The 22,010-nt window shown below is 38.3% G+C and overlaps 3 protein-coding genes and 1 non-coding gene across 6 annotated transcripts in view; 2 read left to right on the top strand and 2 right to left on the bottom strand.

The window, feature by feature from the left end:
* Nucleotides 1-1,817, top strand: part of RFTN2 (raftlin family member 2) — a 65,381-nt gene extending 63,564 nt beyond the window's left edge. The window contains exon 9 of the mRNA XM_026002601.2: nucleotides 493-1,817. Within this exon, the coding sequence (XP_025858386.2) occupies nucleotides 493-765 (273 nt within the window). The 3' untranslated portion in view covers nucleotides 766-1,817. The remainder of the gene's footprint in view (nucleotides 1-492) is intronic.
* Nucleotides 1,818-12,283: 10,466 nt separating this feature from the next.
* HSPE1 (heat shock protein family E (Hsp10) member 1) overlaps nucleotides 12,284-22,010 on the bottom strand; it is a 39,382-nt gene continuing 29,655 nt past the window's right edge. For all 3 annotated transcript variants that reach the window (XM_026002606.2, XM_026002604.2, XM_026002605.2), the window contains 5 exons: nucleotides 21,693-21,735; nucleotides 21,416-21,502; nucleotides 15,692-15,771; nucleotides 14,472-14,583; nucleotides 12,284-14,344 (listed from right to left, as the gene is read on the bottom strand). In XM_026002606.2, the coding sequence (XP_025858391.1) occupies nucleotides 14,213-14,344; nucleotides 14,472-14,583; nucleotides 15,692-15,771; nucleotides 21,416-21,502; nucleotides 21,693-21,735 (454 nt within the window). In that variant the 3' untranslated portion in view covers nucleotides 12,284-14,212. The remainder of the gene's footprint in view (nucleotides 14,345-14,471; nucleotides 14,584-15,691; nucleotides 15,772-21,415; nucleotides 21,503-21,692; nucleotides 21,736-22,010) is intronic.
* On the bottom strand, nucleotides 18,195-18,331 carry LOC112922960 (small nucleolar RNA SNORA2/SNORA34 family). Its single transcript, XR_003235569.1, has one exon. It is a non-coding gene; the product is annotated as a small nucleolar RNA SNORA2/SNORA34 family (small nucleolar RNA).
* LOC140595858 (ubiquitin-conjugating enzyme E2 N-like) lies at nucleotides 18,908-19,636 on the top strand. Its single transcript, XM_072741286.1, has one exon. The coding sequence runs from the start codon at nucleotides 19,057-19,059 to the stop codon at nucleotides 19,513-19,515; it is 459 nt and encodes a 152-aa protein (XP_072597387.1). The 5' UTR covers nucleotides 18,908-19,056; the 3' UTR covers nucleotides 19,516-19,636.

The following is a 22,010-nucleotide window of genomic DNA, read 5'->3' on the forward strand; positions in this document are numbered from 1 at the left end:
CAGGCAGAGGGAGAAGCAGGCTCCATGCACCAGGAGCCCGACGTGGCACTCGATCCCGGGTCTCCAGGATCGCGCCCTGGGCCAAAGGCAGGCGCCAAACCGCTGCGCCACCCAGGGATCCCCATTCTTTCAATATAAATATGGTCAGAATTATTTGTGACTCCTCTGTATAGTCTGCCCCTATGTGAAATGGGTGTAAGGTGGCCGCTGAAGCACTTTTTCTGCTGCCTGGATCCCAACTAACACCAGATAGGAAATGGAACCTCTAATGTATTTCTGCCCTCCTTTGTTCCCCAAAGTAAGATCCCAACAGGTTTCTCTCCCCAGAGACATCCTCCAGGGCCCAGAGAGGTACACAACCACCTGTCAATGAGGATAAGGTTGTGCCAGGAAGCTCTGCGGGCTGTGAAACAGAGGGAGCTCATCCTGGGGGCACAGGCAGGGCCCATCTCCGTAACCCCTGGTTACGAAGGCCAACCTCGTGTGTTTCAGAGGAAAGCCAGCCGGCACGGCAGAGGGGAGGACAGGAGCAAAGTCTCCAGCAGGAGCATTGGATTGGACACGGCCACATCACAGCCCACAGAGAGCAGCAACCTGCCCGAGGAGCGCCTCCCGTCTCGCTCCAGAGAGTGCTGGACCAAGGAGAGCAGGCCGGGCCCCTACAGCAGCTTCTCGGGGTTCAGCAGCGGTGACAGCGTCCTGCGGGAATTCGACGACGGACAGTTTGACCAGGAGGACGGAGTAACTCAGGTCACTTGTATGTGAGCAATGAAGTAAAACAACCCAAGACCCTGTAAATAGTTATTAAAATAATCGCCAACTGACTTCGTTGTATTGCTTTCCCTGCATTTCTGTAATACTCTGAATTTTTCCAGACTCAGGCTTTCCTCTTATCTGCATAAACTTTGGTTCAACCTCCCAGACAAAGAAGAATAACCAACAGAACTGTAAATTTAGAATCGTGTTTACGCTTCTCTCAACTAAACATCTGTTTAAGCAGGTGTTCTCTTAGGTTATTAACCAACAATCTACTTCAGTTTCTCATGAATATACAAGATCTACTTTTCTTTCAGTTCCTGGTGAGAAGACTAAATATATCAACGAGTATTTCACCTAAGTAGAAAGTCCTCAGGAAGTCAGAATCTTACTGAAGGTAAAAAGCAATCTCTCTCTCTCTCTCTAAATCCCTCTCTCTCTTTCACATACATGTAAAGGGCTAATTAATGAAATACCTGTTTCCTGAATATAACAGTCCAAATTTTGTCTTTAATGATGACAGGTATATACAAAGCAAGCTCCCATTTGTTAAAATATTCTTCAAAAACTTCCTTTTTGTATGTCTTTGCTTTTAAGGGAAGGGTCACCATGTTACCAGCCCCATACTGATTCTTTGAGCTTAAACATTATTGCTTCTAATAGCCTAGAAATAGAGCAAAGCAGCATCCCGTAAAACTCAATATGAAAAGAACCCAGAATCTCAACATTTAAAGACCTTAGTAGAGAAAAAGAATTTTCTTCATCTTAAACTGCAAGACAGAAAAGTATTCATAGCTCCAAGTGTATGGAGACACACCGGTTCCATCTCTGCTTTTCTTGCTCTGCTAGTAGGGATGGCTTTGCCTTGCCCAGCCTTTAATAGGCAAAGATTAAAACTCTACATAATAGAGGATTTTCATCTATCTACAGAAGGCTTACTTCGAAATGTGGGTATCTTCAAGTGAAATACAACTGACTTTGCCATTGAGGAATTCAGCCTCTATTTTTATTAGCATTGGTGTTGATATTATATCATTTGAATAATAAAATGTCATTTGTTATTGGGCTATCGTTTTTTTTGACACAAATGATCATAATATGTTTTGTACACGTGATGGATAATGTATTACATGTTATCAAATATATAGTGTAACTAAACCAGGACAATCTCCATGAATTGTTGGTAAGAGCAACATGGAATTATTCCACTTCTACAAGGCAGAAGCATCACCTTTGTAAGTATAAAGGAACTGAAGAATATTTTGCTTAGTGTTATTCCATGGAAATAGCTATCAACAATATTTGCAGAATTGTTTTTATGTTTTGATTTTCAGATGAACCTGACTTCCATATTCAAGGGTTGGTGAATTTTGGGTAGAAACGAGCATTACTTCTGGAGGCCACAAAATGCCACGAGTTATGAAACACAGGGAATGTTCCCAGGTCAGTTATTCTAATGCCAGGGTCTATGAGGGGTAGAGACCCCTGTGTCATTCTGTCAGTATACAGAGGGGATTTGAAGTACTAAAAACAGACATAGGAATTTATATTTCTAATTTAAAGGAAAACTCAGGAATATACCAATCATCTAATTTTTAATATTTGTGCTAAGCATCCCTTCTTTTACAATTTGCTTTTAAGTGTTATTTCTTCTTGTTGAAAAAAACTTCTTATAAAAACTTAGCAGTCATATCCTCAAAACCTATTTTATAAGCATTTACTCCAACAACTGCCCTTAAGTTATGTGGCAAATCTGTATTACAATGAATAAATAATAACCAAGTGGTTCTAGAGCATTTTAAATGTATATAAGTAGCTCTGAGTCTATTCTTTGAAAAAAAGTAATAATACTTGGAGTCGATGTGCCTAAGGAGTTAAATGTGACTAACCATTTTCTGCCAACTATATATTTAGTTCTTTTCATACCACTATATAATCTAGGGGCCCTGGCATATGAATTACTAATACCAATAAATTATAATAAAAAAGGTATTATGATCATAGATGTGAGTGTCGAGCTTTGCCATTTTCCTTGGTGCAGTAGCTCCAGGACTCTGTCTCAGGTCTCAATGACCACCCATTAGTTCCTTCCCATTTGGATTGAATGTCACCCTGTTATCTTTCATGGGCAACATTTAATACCTACTCCCCAGAGAAATCACCTCTGAGCTAATGAGCAGCTCTATCAATGGCACAACAATTCCCTTTGATATAAAATAAATGAAAAAGATAAATGAGCCTTCAGGAATCTTCAGACACCTAAAAGCAGGAGACAGAGCTATAGTCAGTCCAAATCACAACTATCTCCAAATCATTTATCAGGAGCAAGTGTTTATATATTTGCTTTATATTTGTACCAGATGCATTTTCATTCTGGAAGAGCTGAGGTGCTGTCTCATTTTCTAGCCTTTCCTTACTACCTTGATTCCTCACCACTCTCCTTTCTGGGCTAAAAAAGATTTCCTTCTCGCAATGACTCAGGGCCCCAAAACATCCCTGTATGGAGAGACTAATCAAGTAAGAACCCAAATGGAATAGGTGCTAACAATGGAGAGTGTCTGTCACTAAACATGTTAAATCAATTTACTGGTGGGTTTGTGAAAGCTAGCTAAATGCAAACCATCAGAATTTAGAGCACATTCATTTATTTATTTATTTTTGAGCACATCCATTTAAATAATATTTGTTGTGATTTATCATACCCTGAGAATGAAATTTATTTGTGCAATTACCTAAAGTTTATAGAGCCAGTTCTGACAGATTATTTAGTTCTAAGATGGTGTTTGAGGTGGAAAATTAGGTAAAACTCTAAAGTAATGAGCCTGGTTTCTGCTATGGTCATAAACTTTTTGTGGAGATGATTCCAAAAATGTTTTGAGCATTAATATCATTGTATGTATAAATATCAAGATGATTCTTTGTAGGCTTATATCAACCAGCATTCCTGGTTGCAAGCAACAGCAGTTAACCTTGGCACATTTAGCATTAAAGGAGTTTATTTTAAGAGATACATAGAATCGGACTTCTTCAAAATTTAAAACTTCTGTTCAAACAATAGAAATTTACTTCTCGGGGATCCCTGGGTGGCTCAGTGGTTTGGTGCCTGCCTTTGGCCCAGGGCGTTATCCTGGAGACGCGAGATCAAGTCCCACGTCGGGCTCCCTGCATGGAGCCTGCTTCTCCCTCTGCCTGTGTCTCTGCCTCTCTCTCTCTCTCTGTATCTTTCATGAATAAATAAAATCTTAAAAAAAAAATTTACTTTTCACAGTTCTGGTGGCTCAAAGTCCAAGATCAAGATGCCAGCAGATTCAGCATCTGGTGAGCCTGCTCCCTTGTTCATGGATGATTGTCTTCTTTTAAAAAAAATTATTTAGGGATCCCTGGGTGGCGCAGCGGTTTGGCGCCTGCCTTTGGCCCAGGGCGCGATCCTGGAGACCCGGGATCGAATCCCATGTCAGGCTCCCGGTGCATGGAGCCTGCTTCTCCCTCTGCCTGTGTCTCTGCCTCTCTCTCTCTCTCTCTCTGTATGACTATCATAAATAAATAATAAAAAAAAATAAAAATAAAAAAAATTATTTAAATTCAATTTTATTAACATATAGTGTATTTTTAGTTTCAGAGGTAGAATTTAGTGATTCATTGATTATGTATAACACCCAGTGCTCTTTACAACAGTGCTCTCGTTTATGCTCGTCACCCAATTACTTCATTCCCCCTCTTCCCCTCCAGCAACCCTCAGTTTGTTTCCCATAGTTAAGATTCTCTTATGGTTTGTCTCCTCTCTGGTTTCATCTTATTTTATTTTTCCTTCCCTTCCCCTATGTTCATCTTTTATTTTTAAATTCCACATGAATGAAATCATCTGATTTCTCTGGCAGACTTATTTTGCTTAGCATAATACCCTCTAGTGCCATCCATGTTGTTGCAAATTGCAAGATTTCATTCTTTTTTGATGGCTGAATAATATTTCAGAGTGTGTGTGTGTGTGTGTGTGTGAGAGAGAGAGAGAGAGAGAGAGAGAGAGGGATCTTTTTTATTCATTCCTCTGTCGATGTACATCTGGGCTTTTTCCATATTTTGGTTATTGTGGACAATGCTGCTATAAACATCAGGGCGTATGTGCCCCTTCGAATCACTATGTTTGTATCCTTCGTATAAATACCTGGTAGTTGTATTTTTAAAATTTTGAGAAAGCTCCATACTGTTTTCCAGAGTGGCCACACCAGTTTGGTTTGCATTCCCACCAACAGTGTGAGAGGGTTCCCCTTTCTGCACATCCTCACCAACGTCTGTTGTTTCTTCAGGTATTAATTTTAGTCATCCTGATTGGTGTGAGGTGGTATCTCATCGTGGTTTTGATTTGTATTTTCCTGATACTGAGTGATGTTGAGCACTTTTTCATGTGTCTGTTGTTCATGTCCCATTTGTATGTCTTCTGCCCATTTCTTGACTGGATTTTTTTAATTTTGGGTGTTGAGTTTGATAATTTCTTTATAAATCTTGTATACTATCCAAGACATTTGCAAATATCTTTTCCCATTCCATAGGTTGCCTTTTAGTTTTTTTGACTGTTTCCTTTGCTGTGCAAAAGTTTTTTTATCTTGATGAAGCCTCAATAGTTCATTTTTCCTTTTGTTTCCTTTGCCTTTGGAGACATGTCTAGCAAGAAGTTGCTGCAGCCAAGGTGAAAGACGTTGTTGCTTGTCTTCTCCTGTAGGATTTTGATGAATTCCTGTCTCACATTCAAGTCTTCATCCATTTTGAATTTATTTTTGTGTATGATGTAAGAAAGTGGTCCAGTTTCATTCTTCTGCATGTAGCTGTCCAATTTTCCCAGCACCATTTGTTAAAGAGACTGTCTTTTTTCCATTGGATATTCTTTCCTACTCTGTCAAAAATTAGTTGACCATAGAGTTGAGGGTCCATTTCTGGGTTCTCTATTCTTTCCATTGATCTCTGTGTCTGTTTTTGTGCCAGTACCACACTGTCTTGATGATCACAGCTTTGTAATACAGCCTGAAGTCTGGAATTGTGATGCCTCCAGCTTTGTTTTTCTTTTTCAACATTTCTTTGGCTATTCAAGGTCTTTTCTGGTTCCATACAGATTTTAGGATTGTTTGTCCTAGTTCTGTGAATAATGTTGATGATTTTTTTATGGAGATTGCACTGAATATATAGGTTGCTCTAGTTAGCACAGACATTTTCACAATATTTATTTTTCCAGTCCATGAGCATGGAATATTTTTCTATTTCTTTGTGTCTTCCTCAATTTCTTTCATGAGTGTTCTATAGTTTTCAGAGTACAGACTCTTTACCTCTCATAGGTATTTTATGGCTTTTGGTGCAATTTACACCATTTGGTACAGTTTACACCAATTGTAATTGATTTATCTTTCTTCTATCTCATTACTAGTATGTAGAAAGTGCAACTGACTTCTGTGCATTGATTTTATATCCTGCCACTTTGCTGAATTCTGTATGAGTTCTAGCAATTTGGGGGTAGAGTCTTTTCAGTTTTCAACATAGAGTATTATGTCACCTAGGAAGAGTGAGAGTTTGACTTCTTCATTGCTGATTTGGATGCCTTTTATTTCTTTTTGTTGTCTGATTGCTGAGGCTTGGACTTCCAGTACTATATTGAACAACAGCAGATGGCCGTCTTCTTGCCGTAACTTCACATGGTAGAAAGGCAAGGGAGATCTCAGGGCTCTCTTTTGTATGGGCATAAAGCCCATTCATAAGGACTCTACCCTCATAACTTAATCACTTACCAAAGGCCCACCTCTCCACACCCTCACACTGGTGATAAGGATTTCAACATTTGAACTTTGAGGGGACACAGACATTCAGTATATAGAAACTATAAAGGCACACAGGGGAACTTTCTGGGGTGACAGAAATGTTCTATATCTTAATTTGTTTGTAAGTAACACGGTGTACACAATTGTCAAAACTCATTGAACTATATACTTAAGATAGGTACATTTACTACGTGTAAATTATGTCTTAGTGAAGAAATACTGAGGGGCTCAGTTAAACATCTACCTTCAGCTCAGGTCTTGATCCCTGGGTCCTGGGATCAAGCCCTGTGTTGGTTTCCCTGCTCAGCACGTAGTCAGTCTGCTTCTCTCTCTCTCTCTCTCTGCCCCTCCTCCATGCTCACTCTGTGTGTCTCTCAAATAAAAAAATAAAATCTTAAAAAAAAAATACTGATTGGAGAATTTACAGAGTTGTCAGGACTAGAGAACCAAGCTCAATGCTAAACTTCCAGGACAAAGTGCAAACCTGCACAAGAGGACAAGCCTGTTGCACCAAGTGCCGCTGCCAGGAATCCAGCTGTCCAGTTCACAGCTGCAACTTTTTTTTAGGCTCTTGCTGCCCCCAAACCCAAATGTTTCAGCAAAATGCCCTTTGTTCAACCTTCTTCCTCCCCTGACTCAGAACATGAGTATTGTAGGTAGCGCTCCTCAGGCTCAAGATACCCCAAACCCAGCACACGTGTTTATTTGTGGTGCCAAGTCAAACTTTGATTGGACCTTAAACAAATGATCAAAGGTTAACACCACCAATAATGGAACAAACCAACATCCTGTTATTCCTAATATATGCTGAGGACACAATATCATTTCTGTGGTAGTCTTGGCAAAAAGTCCACAACCTGCATGAAATCATTAGGAAGTGCTAGATGAACCCAAACATTCTGTAAAAGCAACTGGTCTACATAGTTTTAAAAATGTCCAGGTCATGAAAGACAATAGGAACTGTTGACAAGTAATTGCAATATATGACCCTGGACTGCATCCTAGATGGAGAGGAGTGGTGTGTCAATAGGAAGTTATATAACATAACTTAGCTTATTAGATTATAATATTGTATCAATGTTAAATTTTTTTTAAGATTTTATTTATTTATTCATGAGAGACACACACAGAGAGAGAGGCAGAGACACAGGCAGAGGGAGAAGCAGGCTCCATGCAGGGAGCCTGACATGGGACTTGATCCCAGGTCTCCAGGATCAGGCCCTGGGCCGAAGGCGGTGCTAAATCATGGGCTACCTGGGCTGCCCTCTTTTTTTTTTTTTTTAAGTAAATTCTATATTCATCATGGGGCTCAAACTCACAACCCCAAAATCAAGAGTCTCATGCTCCACTGACTGAGCCAGCCAGGTACCCCATGACAGCTTACCTCGCCACTACTAAACTGTCTACAAATCAGTGTTAACAGAGACCCAAACTCAGAAAGTTCCCTTCATGACTAACCCTTCCAGTGCCCTCACAAACCATGGTGAGTCAGCCAGGATGGCAAGACACTTAGTGGAAAATTCACTCAATACTTTTGACTGATTAGGAGGAAACTCAAGAAGAACGTTAGTGATTGGTCATTCCCTAGCAGTAAAAGAAAAAGAAAGGAATGAAAAGAAACCTACTATTTATGAAAGGGGGGAAAAACATAGGAACAAATTAAAAAGGAGGTCGCCACCCAGGAACATAGTTGAGAAGTGATGTAGACAAGATACTATTTATCTGCCAACTGTATTTGGACAAGTTGTTTAATGTCTCTAAGATTTTATCTATAAAACGAGGATGGTAATAGTATTGATTTCATTGGGCAGTACTGAGGATAGCCAAACACAGCAGCTGCCCCACTTCCTTGTTATATACCAGAAAGCAGCTTCAAAAGAAAATCAGCTCTAGTAATACAGAGAACAAGTCTGGGTGGTTTATTTTTTTCACTTCCATCACCTACTGAGTCCTTTCCCTGCAAAACAGTATCTCAGTTGCTGAAAAAATTCCAAGGCATGTGCTAAGGCATAAAAGATCAATGAAGCAAACCAATAAGAAGTGTAAATCAAGTTATTCTTATTTTCTCATCAAAAGTGGGATTACTAAATAAAACAGCAAGGGAACTTAGAAGGCTTGCCTCCATGGAAAGAATTTTTGAACGGATCAACGAGTTTCCATTTAGCGTTCACTGTGCCCTTCTAGTTAATCATTGCTGTCCCGGAGCCAGTAGACTTGGCTCCCTGGCTTGGGCTGGCCGAAACCACCCAAATAGACATGTGGAAATCTGAAGTCCGGGCTTTCTAACGTAAGAATTTTTTTTGTTGGTTACACAAAAGACTATAAATACATGTAATTTAACGGGCATGCTAATCTTTAGGGATGAATTGTTTTCAACATGTTAAATTTTCTAAAAGAGAGAAAACAATTCACATCACTGTAATACATGTAGTTAGTACAGTCTTCAAGTAGGTCTTTTAATTTCAGTAATTAATATAAAACTAAAACACGTTTGGGTATTTTATTTACATTTCCTTTTTCTTTCCCAGACTAGAGGCATAGTTGGGTTTGTTGGGGTTTTTTTTAAGATTTTATTTACTTATTTATGAGAGACACAGAGAGAGAGAGGCAGAGACACAGGCAGAGGGAGAAGTAGGCTCCATGCAGGGAGCCGGATGGGAGACTTGATCCCAGGACCCCAGGATTGCGACTTGAGCTGAAGGCAGACGCCCAACCATGAGCCACCCAGACATCCCTAGAAGCAATAGTTCAATGTTTATACTACACATTCGAAAAAAATGGGTTTTAACATTTCAGTTTCAGTGTTTTTTCTGAAAACATTAGTTCCTTAACCACATACCATTCTTTTGAATTTGTTCTTCTGGGAAACTGTGTTTCTCGAAATTTTCATTTTTTAATCCACTCCAAAAGTATTAGTTGAGTCCGTTTTTTAAAATGTCCAGCTTTAGGGATCCCTGGGTGGCGCAGCGGTTTGGCACCTGCCTTTGGCCCAGGGCGCGATCCTGGAGTCCTGGGATCGAGTCCCACGTTGGGCTCCCTGCATGGAGCCTGCTTCTCCCTCTGCCTGTGCTCTGCCTCTGTGTGTGTGTGTGACTATCATAAATTTTTAAAAAAAAAAAAATTGTGGGACTTTAAGGTCTTAGGCAGCACAGGATCTCAGACCATGTGAAGCAGCAGATGGCTGTGTCAGGACCTGGGATGAGGGGATAAAGATGGGTCCTTTTTTAAAAAAATTATTTGAGCGAGAGAAAGCAGCGATGGGAGGGAGGAGTAGCAGGGTGTCTGCTGAGCAGGGAGCCTGGCACGGGGCTCGACCCCAGGACCGGGAAATCATAACCTGAGCCAAGGAGATGCTTCACCTTCTGATCGCCCAGGCGCCCCAGGCTGAGGCCTTAGCAATAGAAGCAGGACATCACAAGCCCTAGAAGAGGAGACACTCGGGATTTGCAGGATGGAACTTCTCCGTAGTTTGAAAGGACGTGGAGTCCAGAGGACTCTAGACCTGTCACCCTCCACCCGCCTCCCACCCGCCGTCACCACTTCGTTCCCAGGCCAGTCTACAGCCGCTTTTCCTACTCCGTTCTGATGCGAGCCAAGTGAGGACTTTTATTACGAGTAAGTGTACAATGAGCTCTGGGCACTGGTAAGGCCTTGGCCGGCGCCAGCGAGGAGTGTGGGGGGCCAGGCCATGGCGCCTGGGGAGGGGGGGAGGCCCGTGACCACCAGCAGGACCCCTCGGAGGCACTCTCCTGATGGGTTCTTCTCATGGCGACAGCTCTACATCTGGAACTGGTATTGCATTATAAAAACAAAAACTTGATCTCTACCCCTGCCCTAAAAATTGACATTTTATTCAAAAATAGCAAACCTTATTCATTCCAGCCAAAACTCTCACCACCACCACCGAGCTCATTTTGCCACACACCCAACTATTTCCCTTGCCCCGAGCAATGCTTGAACGCTCCCTCTTCTTGGGACAGACGCCTGGGTGGCTCAGGGGGGCTGCCTTCAGCTCAGGCCGTGGTCCTGGGGTCCCCTTGAGGCGCCTGCTTCTCCCTCTGCCTGTGTCTCTGCCCCTCTCTCTGTGTCTCTCATGAATGAAAAAATACAAATCTTTAAAAAAACAAAACACAAAAAAGTCCCTCCTCCTAATTCCCCTAAATTATCAGTTTTAGATCCTGTTGTATTAACACATTTAACTATGATCAGATGTTCAAAATAAGCACAGAGAGACACACTACCAAAGAAAATGGATTGGTAAATGGACAGAGTATAAGTAAAGCTTAGAAAAAACTCCCTATTAATGAGAGTGAGCAAACAGGATATCGTAACAAGGTTGCTGCCAAGGCCTCACCCCTTTAACTAGAGGTGATAGGACAGTAATAGAAGCTGTGAGAGGAGGCCTCCGCATCTGCAGGGGGACGTCCCATCTCTATCTGTAGAAATCCTGGACCAGCTTTTCATTCTGTGGCCTTGGTGTTTTGTTTTTGGTTTTTTAAAAGATTTTATTCATGAGACACACACACACACACAGGCAGAGACACAGGCAGAGGGAGAAGCAGGCTCCACACAGGGAACCCGACACAGGACTCGATCCCAGGACCCCGGGACCCCAGGTCACGCCCTGAGCCAAAGGCGGCACTAAACCGCTGGGCCACTCAGGCATCGCAGCCTTAGTGTGTTGTAGGGGTTTTTGTTGTTTTTAAATCTGTGACACGAGGACAAGGGGGACTCAACTCACTAATTCCTAAAGGTCTTTTCTGGCTCTAAATAGATTTTATCTTTTTCCTGGGGATTTGCTAATACCAGCACAACGAGTCCCTCAGTTGTGCTAAGAGCTCTTTTTTTTTTTTCTCCATGCCGGGAGCCCGATGAGGGACTTGATCCCGGGATTCTGGGATCACGCCCTGGGCCGAAGACAGGTGCTAAATCACTGAGCCACCCAGGGATCCCTGTAGAAGGCATTTAAGAAAATAAACATTTTCGGGCAGACCCAGTGGCTCTGCGGTATAGCGTCGCCTTCAGCCCAGGGTGTGAGATCCTGGAGACCCAGGATCGAGTCCCGTGTCAGGTTCCCAGCATGGAGCCTGCTTCTCCCTCTGCCTGTGTCTCTCATGAATAAAATCTTTAAAAAAATTAATGAATAAAAAAACAAAACTGTAACATGGTCCTTGCTAACAATGTAATCATGGATTTCTAATTTGATATTAAAAAGCGTTAACTCATTAACTGAGAAATGCAACTTTAGAAAATGTAGATACACAAAAGAACAAAGATATCAACAAAAACAAAATATTAAAAGTTAGCTACTTTTCCAGAAATGATAGGTGAAACAGTGAGTTGATTACAGGATCAAAATAATTTATGGAAATAAAGTTTTAACTTTTGGATCTGTCAGATAATCAAAAGTGCAGCCTAACTTCCTTATTGCACAAAACTGAGTTTTCTATACTCCTCTTAGAAGATTATCTAAATCAATCCTTTGCTAGGCTAATTTTTTAAAATAACACAAGTACATACATGTGTATCTTCTAAATTCTGTACACAGTATTAAGGAATAACTGTTTCATTTAGGCCTTTCCTCAGACAGTGAACCAGTTTCATAGTATAATGACTATGAATGAGATGTCAGTATGAACACAAAAGCAAGCCTACAAACTGATTTTTTCTTTTTGGTTTTTTGTTTGTTTTATGATCAGTTCCAAACACAGTACAGGGAAAATGGAAAGAGTAAGAAAAAACATATTTTATTTCCCCGTTAATACCAAGTCATATTATCCAGAATGTGTTTCAAAATACTTAGCCAGATCCCCAATCCCAGCCACTGCCTTAGTTCAAATGTTCACTAAGAAAATAATCAAGCAACAGAAATCCATTGTGAGACACCATCTACAGAGAACAGCTACATTGCTACATATAATTTATTAACTTAGTAGTTTAGTCTCTCAATATTTAGCAAGTTTGTGTAAAAATTACTATTCCCATTGGTTTATAGTGACATTAATATAAATGCATAATTTCAAAGTCAACATTCCTTTCACTATGAACATAAAACTTAAAGATAGTTGTGGGTTACAGTAATGACTGACCGCTGGGATAGCACTATTCAAGGCCAGATACCCTGGCAGGCTTGGAAAGGCAAAAATATATACACACACTCTGCTACCATATCCCACATTTCTGCTATACATCCTTGTGGTATAAGATGGTATAAACTATTTCTTCAAATGTGGAAAAAAAAAATCAAGATGAATACATTTTCATCTTCATTTCAAAATAACCGTTTTAAATGAAAGAGAACTGTTAACTCTGTTCGAGATGGATTTAAATATTTTCTTCTCTGTTCGAGATGGATTTAAATATTTTCTTCACTACATGTATAATTCTTTTTACCCTATCTTAGTGCCTCATTACAACCAGTTTAGCAATAAGACCTCCAGTGCTTTGTTGAAAATTGCATTCAGTAGATTAAGGTTGTAAAATCTGCAGTTGAATCTTTAAGACGCTGAATAATAACAAAGTCCAAAAAAATGTATCATTCAACACCCTTGGAACCTATGAATTATTGCAAAAAAAACCCCTCACTTGTGCATATAATTCAAACATAAACTTTGTGGGGAAGGGATGTAAAATAAATACTACAATATTTTTCAACTCTACTTAAATGTTGCTCAGATGCTTAGATGAAAAGATTACTACTACCAACAGGAAGAATCGAACTAAAGAGTGCTTTCCAAGTAATTAGAACAATTTTGCAAAAAAAGATATAAGCAAGAGCCTATGCCAATACGTATTTCCTGTAGTGTAATGTAATTGCTAATATGAGGTATAATCTGTAAGCAATTAATACAAATATAAATAGGTATAAGCCACACTAAATCACAGTCTGGTGAAAAGCTTCTCAGCTACTGTAGTCTGGGTAGGGAGATAAATGAAATGGGAAGAGGAGGACAGGGCAGGTTTCCAGTAGGAACATCATTTACATGCCTTATTATCATCTTGCATGTAACAGTCCACTGTTGAAGAAAGGTAAGTCCTTTCGAAGTACTCTGGTCTAGAATACACTTTATGGAGCACAGTAGGATTATTTTAGTACTTACTAATACCTCATTTGCACTTATATTTGGATTATACACATAATTATGTGTATCAAAAACTATGAATGGAATTTTAAAACATTTTCATCTCATTTTTGAAAAGTTAACAGTAAGACTGAATTATGTACTACAGAATTTTCTAGAATATCTAAACAAGGGGTAAAACCAAAGGAAAACATTACTATTTCTTTAGTAAATGGCTTGTGCGAAACCTCAAGCTCACTCATCTTTTTATAGATGGGTTTATTTGATGAGGATTGTGATCCAATGATTGTTTAGCAGCAATTTTACCAAACTGTAAATTCTTTTATTAACAGGCATTATAAACAGATACTAATCTTATTTAAAAACCATGAGTGCCACACTGGTGAATATACAGCTCATGAATAACTTAAAAAGTATTTCCCATTTTAAAAGGCAACACTCAGCATACAAAAACCTATACTAAACAAAGAAGCTATAATATGAATACATGATTGATGTGTCTAAAATGATATATATACAGTACATAATCATTGTTAATTATGTGATCAGTACATTTTTTCTAGATGATTCCCTTCATGCTTCACTTTCTCCAGAAACTGAATTCTGAACTTCCTCTTCTAAAATTGGTACAATCAGGTTATCCTTGGACATCAAATTGTATTTCATCACAAATTTAGTAAACCGGTGACACAAAAATGTTTCATTCTATAGAGAGGAAGAAAAAAAATTATTTTAATTTACTACTCAAAACCAAAAAAACTAGACATAACATCAACATATATTATTGTCATTCTGATAAGAATGCATCAGATAATTAGTGTAATATACTTACTTCATATTCATCAAATATCTGCCGATGATGAAAATAAGCATGTGAAAATATTCTGTAAATCCTACGGCATACTGAGCCTAGTTTTGCTACAGATGATTCCTTTATGCTAACCCTAGAAATAGGAAAGAAATCAGATTCATAGAGCTGGACAGATCTTAGGAACAATATAGTCTAATCTTCTCAATTCACAAAGGTAGAAACTTACAGCTAGGGAAAAAAAAGTGACCACTGCAAGGTCACAGTGCTAGCAGGTGGCAGGAACCAGGCTAGGACCCCCGTTCTTTACTCTTGGGCCGGCGCTCTATCTAATCACAGTGCCTAAGAAATTCAGCATTACAAGTTTTGAAACTTTGTTAAAGTTCAATGCAATTAAAAAATCAAAATTTACTAAAACTAATATTGACAACACTATGTCCACTACAGATGATTAAAACTACTAAAGGGAATTTACTGTTTTATCCTATACAACTTGATTTTTTAAAAATAAGAAATGCCTAAATATTTTCAACAATAAAAAAAAATGGGGGTGACTGGCTCAGTTGGTGGAGCATGCGACTCTTGATCTCAGGTTTGTGAGTTCAAGCCCGTGTCAGATGTAGAGATCACTAAAAAAATAATATATTTTTAAAAGAAGGTATAGAGGACACTGAAGCAAAAAAAAATAATAATATTTTTAAACATACTTTATCTCTCTTTGGAGCTAATGTGAGGGGGGAAATCTCCAAATCTATCCACCTGATAACAGATAATAGGATAAAAGGCCAGTCAACAAATCTTGCCAATTATATATAGAAGCTTCTTCCCAAATCTTAAAAACCTGTACGCAAAGATAAAGAATCCTCCAAAAATAAGAAGTCCAACTTAGGAAATTCTGCTCTTTAGCCATGCTGTGTAAAAGGAGATTGCTTTATCTCAGAGATCCAAGTAAGTGTGTAAATATCCCAACTCTAACGCATCAGAGCCCTGGAGAATGACACACAGCAGGAGGGCCTACCTTTGACTAAACTGGCTTGTGAGCTTTGGGAGCCAAGTCCTGTTGCTTTTAGTTTAACTACAAACCCTAATTTTGAAATTTGAGTAATTTTAAACTAGCTAAATATACAACAGCTTAAAAAAAAAAGTTCAAAGAATATAATGGATTAACAGCAATCTAGTTTGTTTCAATACAAATATCAATCTTTAATTAAATCCAAAAAGTTTAACACTTAAGTTTTATTTACCTGCTGGGAAAATATTTATTGCTATTCAGAAGACATGCAGCACCGTCAAGTGTATGTCTAGTATAGTCTATTGCAGGACACTATAAAAGAAAGGATATAAACATGTGTCATACCTCTTACATGAGGTCTGTTTATTATATACTTGTCTTATTCCAAAAACCTGAGCATGTTTGAAAAAAGTTCTCTTACAATATCAGAATGACCGTAAAATTCAGTTACAGCATATTAAAAAAGTAAAAAACAGGTGAAATTAATTTTAACGATATATTTTAATTCTATATAGCCAAAATTATGTCAACATATAATTGATATAAAAATTGTCAATGAGCTTCTCTGGAGTATCTAAAACATAAGATGTAATTCACATACCATAACATGTCTCTTAAAATGTACAACTCAGTATATTTACAAATTTATGCAAAAATCACCAACTACATTCCGGAACATTTTAATCACCCCCAAAAGAAACCCAGTAGCTGGGCAGCCCCAGTGGCTCAGCCGGTTTAGCACTGCCTTGAGCCCAGGGCGTGACCCTGGAGACCACAGATCCGAGTCCCACGTCAGGCTCCCTGCATGGAGCCTGCTTCTCTGTCTCTCTCGTGAATAATATAATCTTAAAAAAAAAAGAAAAAAATTAGCAGTCACTTCTCATTCTCTCCTCCCCCTAACTTGAAGCAATTATCTGTCTGCCATAGATTGCCTATTCTAGGTATTTCCTAAAAATGGAATAATACGGGGATGCCTGGGTGGTTCAGTCAGTTAAGTGTGAGGCTCCTGATTTTGGCTCAGGTCATGATCTCAGTTGTGAGGTTGAGCTCGCACTGGGCTCTCTGCTGGATGTGAATTTTGCTTAAGATTCTCACTCCCTCTCTCTTTCTGCCCTCCCCCTTCCCCACCCTTGCACACCCACACTCATGCACTCTCTCAAAAAAAAAACAAAAAACAAAAAAAACAAAAAAAAACAAGATGTGTATGTGGCCTTTGGTGTCACTTAGAATGTTCAGTCCATACTGAAGCATGAATGAATGAATGAGTACTTCATTACTTTTTCTTTTATTCAAAATTGCTTTAGACTTTAATGTTTTTAATATACACAGAAATGCTGTAATCCCTTATAGACTTCATTCCTTTTATAGCTGAATAATATTCCACTGTGTGCATATACTACATTTTGTTTACTCACCATCAGTTACTGAACTTAGTTGTGTCTATGTCTGGGTATCACGAACAGTATGACTATATTAGAGTCCAAGTTTTGTATGGACAGATGTTCTCACTTCTTTTGGGTATATACTGAAGAGTGGAATTGCTAAGGCATATATACTAATCATTTTAAGGAACTTCCAAATCGTTTTTCCAGAGTGGCTACAGTATTTTACAGTCCTATCAGCAGTGTGAGGGTTCTACTCTCTTAACATCCTGGCCAACATTTTTTATTATCTTATGTATTTTAATCATTCTAGTGGATGAAGTGTATGTCATTATGGGTGTATCTCCCCACAGGAAGCCCAATGAGGGACTCAATCCTGTATCCCAGAGTCATACCCTGAGCTATTCAGGCGTCCCTATAAAAATATTTTTTCCCATTCTGTAGATTGTTTTCTCACTTTCTTGACAATGTCTTTGGAGTAAAAAAAAAAAATTTTAAGGTTTTGTTTATTCATGATAGAGAGAGAGAGAGAGAGGCAGAGAGGCGAAGACACAGGCAGAGGGAGAGGCAGGCTCCATGCCAGAAGTCTGACGCAGGACTCGATCCCGGGACTCCAGGATCGCACCCTGGGCCAAAGGCAGGCGCCAAACCGCTGAGCCACCCAGGGATCCCGAGTCAAAAATATTTTTAATTTTGATAAAACCTGATCTATATTTTCTTCTATTCTTTGTGCTTTTGGCATCCTATCTAATAAATCAGTGCCTAGTCTAAGGTCACGAATATTTACACGTTTTTTTCTAAGAGTTAAATTTTAAGTCTAGTTGTTATTATTTGGGTCTTTGATCCATTTTGAGCTAATTTTTGTATAAGATAGGAGGTAAACGTCTAACTTCAATTTTTTGTATGCAGATATCCAGTTATCTCCTAATAAGATATCTGACATGATCTTTTTATACAAATTATTTAACAACTCAGAAAGTCTTATTACCTGACAATAAATGTAGTCTGATAGCAGAATCAAGAGATACTATGATGGTTTAAAGGCAAAGTAACTGGGAGGGTGGGAAATGGAATCATTCTGTTTTTGGAAATAGTAAGTTTCCAATTTGAATAAAGTCTAAATATACAAATTAGAGCTCTAACCATACAAAGGATAATTGTCAAAGAAAGGTCAGTTCAGAACCTATTGTTTTTTGGTGGGAAACCCATAGTAATTTGTGTGTGTGTGTGATAACTGGATTTAACAGTATTGCATGTCCAATGAACAAGTTCTATCAGGGATCTCTATATTTTGGAATCCCAGTATTAATCTACTACAAGTAAATATTAGCCCACCCCTATCTCTAATGACACAGATGTTTCTTTCTAATGAATTGACCATTACATTTCCAAAGTTCTGAAATGGCCAACAGACCATAGAAAGACATTTCTTTAGGCTCCTGCTTGAAACCAACAGCTTCAGCAAACTGTTGGCCTTGATTCAGGGCCAAATTTGTACTAAGTCTTCAAAATTAGTACTTTATTTTACACTAAGAGCACATCTCAGTTTGGACTACCAGCATCAAATGCTACATAGCCACATGTGGTTCATGGCTATTGTTGCATCAACATAACTTTATTATTTTTTTTAAAGATTTTATTTATTTATTCATGAGAGACACAGAGACAGAGGCAGACACACAAGCAGAGGGAGAAGCAGTCTCCATGCAGGGAGCCCAATATGGGACTTGATCCCGGAACTCTGGGATCACGTCCTGAGTTAAAGGCAGACGCTCAACCGCTGAGCCACTCAGATGTCCCATATCAGCATAACTTTAGATCAATTGGTTTCTGAAAAAAAATTTTTTGGAGTGGGGGTAAAAGTTTTACCTTGTTTTAGCTGCTTCCCTCCACTTCTCCCCAATTAATTCTCAGTTAACTCTCCTACTTTATATCATTTTTAACAGCAAAAAGTTGGCAAAATACAGGTTACAAAATGGTAATGTGTTCATAAGCTTTTATAAATTGTTTTGCCAAGTATATATGTATAATGCTACTGCAGTATGCATATGACTGAAAGGGCTACCAGATGATAACAAGTGACAACCTCTGTCACAGTAAGTGTCACTTATCACTGTGTACAATTAACGCTCTTTGCTGCAATGAGTCTCTTTAGTTCTTAAGAACATTGAGTGGCCAGAGTCGAGAACAGAGGCCGAACTCGGGATCTGACAAGATGGCTGGGCTGCCCCGCGGGACTATCAAGGAAACCCAGCGTTTGCTGGCAGAACCAGTTCCTGGCATTAAAGCAGAACCAGATGAGAGCAACACCCGTTATTTTCATGTGGTCATTGCTGGCCCCACAATGGATTCCCCCTTTGAGGGAGGGACTTTTAAACTTGAACTATTCCTTTCAAAAGAATACCCGATGGCAGCTCCTAAAGTACATTTCATGACCAAAATTTATCATCCTAATGTAGGCAAGTTGGCAAGATTATGTTTAGATATTTTGAAAGATAAGTGGTCCCCAGCACTGCAGATCCGCACAGTTCTGCTATCGATCCAGGCTTTGTTAAGTGCTCCCAATCCAGATGATCTGTTAGCAAATGATGTAGCGGAGCAGAAGACCAACAAAGCCCAAGCCATAGAAACAGCTAGAGCATGGACTAGGCTATATGCCATGAATAATATTTAAAATCAATCTGATCAAGTGTGATCACTTCTCCTGTTCTGCCAGGACTTCTTCCTTTTTTTGTTTGCATTTAATGGACACAGTCTTAAGAAACATTACAGAATAAAAGCCCAGACATCTTCAGTCCTTTGGTGATTAAATGCACATCAGCAAATCTATGTCTTGTCCTGATTCACTGTTGTAAAGCATGAACAGAGGCTAGAAGTACCATCTGGATTGTTGTGAAACGTTTAAAAGCAGTGGCCCCTCTATGCTTTTATTCATTTCCCCCATCATGGTTTAAGTATAAAGCACTGTGAATGAAGATAGTTGTCAGGGTTAGCTGCAGGGGTGTGGGTGTTTTTCTTTATTATTATTTTTGAGGGGGAGAGGTAGTTTTAATTTTATGGGCTCCTTTCCCCCCTTTTATGGTGATCTAATTGCATTGGTTAAAAGCAGCTAACCAATTCTTTAGAATATGCTCTCTAGCCAAGTCTAGACGCTGTAGATGGACAAGCTTGATTGTTTGAACCAAAATGGAAACATTAAACAAACATCACAGCCCTCACTAATAACATTGTGACTTTGCTGTCATTGTAGAATCCTTCCTTCAAGAAAAAGCTTGTGACCTTTTTGTATGGCTTGTCTGGAAACTTCTGTAAATCTTATGTTTTAGTAAAATATTTTTTGTTATTCTTAAAAAAAAAAAAAAAAAAGAACATTGAGTAAAAATCATCACTGGTGTGGAGTACCCTGACTCTTCCACTTCAGAATCTTCCCCATTCTTTTAATAAGAGCAATTCTCTTAGCTACTAATCTATAGTTGCTATTACTTCCTGCCTGCACAATTATTCCAAGTCTTCAGAAAAATGTCCTTTCATGATTGTTTGTATTTTTACAAAAATCTCTTTTCAGACAACTATCATTTGAGAATTTTATCATTCTTCCTTGACACATGGACAATCCAGTGGAGTTGGTCTTAGCAGACAATGTTGCAATTTTGAGACTCATTCACAAGACCTAATTCTGATGATCATCCTATCTTACATTTAATATTAAGCAAGAAAAAAGCAGATGTGACAATGAGAATATATATAAATTTCATAATACATCACAAACTGGGTATCTTTTCTACTCTATATATGAGAATAAGGTATACTATTTGTCAAAAAGAAACTAGACTTCTTGATTCAGTTTCTTAATTGCAATTATCACATAATTCATGATACTTACTATGCAGCCCAATTTCAGTAAATTATCAATAAATTGCTATATGGATTTTCCCAGATGTAAAATGATACACAATCTTAACACTGCTTCCATTAACTAACACAAAAAAAGTAACACCCTGAATGAAATGAAATCATTCTTCCAAATAAGTACTATTTGCTTAGACAGGTACCAGACACTATTTAGACACTACCAGACAATATTTACAGGAAATATTAATAAAATGTAGAATAAAAAGTTTTGACCTATAAAGTCAAAAAGCTCAAAAGCAGCATTTCATTAACAGATTAAGCATCAACTAGTAGTCACCAACAGTTACTCCTATCAAAAGAAATTATGACTAAAAAAAAAAAAAAAAAAAAAAAAAAAGAAATGATGACTGAACCAAAAAACTGAACATGTATATCTCATCCATTATACATTAGGTATCAGCATGATACGATAGATGCTATTCTGTGATAACCAGTGAATCATTAAGTGAGTTCTAACCCAAGATACTGCCCAGTTACAAAAATGATACTCATCATAAAAAAACCTAAAATAGCACTATGGCAATAAACTTGCAACAAAGAACTCTAAACCAAATGGCAAAATAAACAGTGAACTTAAATACTAAAAAAACTTATCTACCACTCTCTTGGAAAGATTTAGGTTATGATGATTTTATTAGTCATTCTATTTCATAATTTCGTACCTCTTTTGGAGTTTTATGAGCTGCACAAAGAAAAATCCATTGTTCAGTTGCTGTCATCTGAGTGCATGTATCTGGATGGCATTCACTCTGTTAGAAAAGGGTTATATTTCTTAATATGGAAAATAATGAAAAAGTTTATCCGTTGGGTTACTACATTACCATGTAAAATTCTAAAATAATAAGAAATATTGGATAAGTCTTTGTAAACACCTAAAGTTACAAAAACAGAAAAAAATCACAACTTCCAATTATAGCTTTAACTTAAAGAAAATATTACCTGAAGTTTGACAGCAAGTCCATTTAGTTCAAGACAGAATTGCCTAAAAATGCAAATATATAAATGAAAAGTCTTATCCATTTTCCATATTATTTTTAGAATATTAATTATAAAAACAGAATCCCATTAGTATCATCCTTCCTCTCTCATCACAATTTTCAATATCATCTAAATTTACATGGCACATTTCTTACAAAGACATAGAGATTAGTAAGCAAAACCCAAAACTAACAACCCTAATAATGTTCAGTATCAGAGTTCAGTGAATTGATCATACTTATACACTGGAAATTCACACAATTTTTCTGAGAAGTAACT

Source organism: Vulpes vulpes, chromosome 16, assembly GCF_048418805.1.
Source record: "Vulpes vulpes isolate BD-2025 chromosome 16, VulVul3, whole genome shotgun sequence".
In the NCBI taxonomy this organism is placed as follows: Eukaryota; Metazoa; Chordata; class Mammalia; order Carnivora; family Canidae; genus Vulpes; species Vulpes vulpes.

What these genes read in the sequence shown, in the direction of transcription:
- LOC140595858 (XM_072741286.1), top strand. Translation starts at nt 19,057, where the DNA reads ATGGCTGGGCTGCCCCGCGGGACTATCAAGGAAACCCAGCGTTTGCTG.